We start from the raw sequence: 715 nt of genomic DNA on the forward strand, positions 1-715 counted from the left end.
TCGCGAAACTCCTCGCGTTTCTCCAGGAACTGGCGGATGGCGGTGATCTCGCGCAGGATGGCGTGCATCAGTAGCGAGCCCTCTGCCTGGCTGGCAAAGGCCGGTGCGGGCCTCGTGCCCCCCGCCGCCTCGCACTCCCGGGGGTCCTCGCAGCCATAGTGGTTGAGCTTGGCTGCGGGATCAAGAGGCGCAAGTGCAAAAAACCTCTTTAGACGGGGAACTGGGACATCTGCGGGTGACCTGGGCATCTGGATGACGGTGCAAACAGGGGCTACGTAGATGTAGGCAGCTGCGTAGGACCTAGTCCCCTTCAGCTCCCGTGAGCGCTCTCTGTGCGGTCCTTACCTGTGCTGTCGTTGTTCTCCGCCTGCCTGGAGATGTCCGAGCTCTGCGTCCGGCTTTGGCTGAATTTCTTCCTGTCCCGGATGCAGAGCAGGACGGTGGCTCGTTCCAGCAGCAGGTGCTTCACCCAGTCGGGGACATGGGGCTGCAGGTCTTGCTTGTGCACCAGGCGCACGATCAGGATGGTCTCCGTCAGACTGATGACGAGCAGCGCCATGCACACCACAAAGTAGACGCCTGTGGAGATGTCGGCGAGGTGAGTGGCCTGCAAAGGCTGACATACAGACCGCGGTCCTGAGTGAGTCCTCCCCGCCCACCTTCCCAGGGGACCTGTGGTCTCTGCACTGAGCAGCAGCTCCTGCTGCTCCAGGCC

The 715-nt window shown here is 62.7% G+C and overlaps 1 protein-coding gene across 1 annotated transcript in view; it reads right to left on the reverse strand.

The window, feature by feature from the left end:
* Window positions 1-5: 5 nt before the first annotated feature.
* LOC104622083 (5-hydroxytryptamine receptor 3A-like) overlaps window positions 6-715 on the reverse strand; it is a gene marked incomplete at both ends in the record, with an annotated part of 2,892 nt that continues 2,182 nt past the window's right edge. The window contains 2 exons of the mRNA XM_010288744.1: window positions 6-172; window positions 346-579. Of these exons, the coding sequence (XP_010287046.1) occupies window positions 6-172; window positions 346-579 (401 nt within the window). The remainder of the gene's footprint in view (window positions 173-345; window positions 580-715) is intronic.

The sequence above is a fragment of the Phaethon lepturus genome, unplaced genomic scaffold (assembly GCF_000687285.1).
Source record: "Phaethon lepturus isolate BGI_N335 unplaced genomic scaffold, ASM68728v1 scaffold31666, whole genome shotgun sequence".
Taxonomy (NCBI): Eukaryota; Metazoa; Chordata; class Aves; order Phaethontiformes; family Phaethontidae; genus Phaethon; species Phaethon lepturus.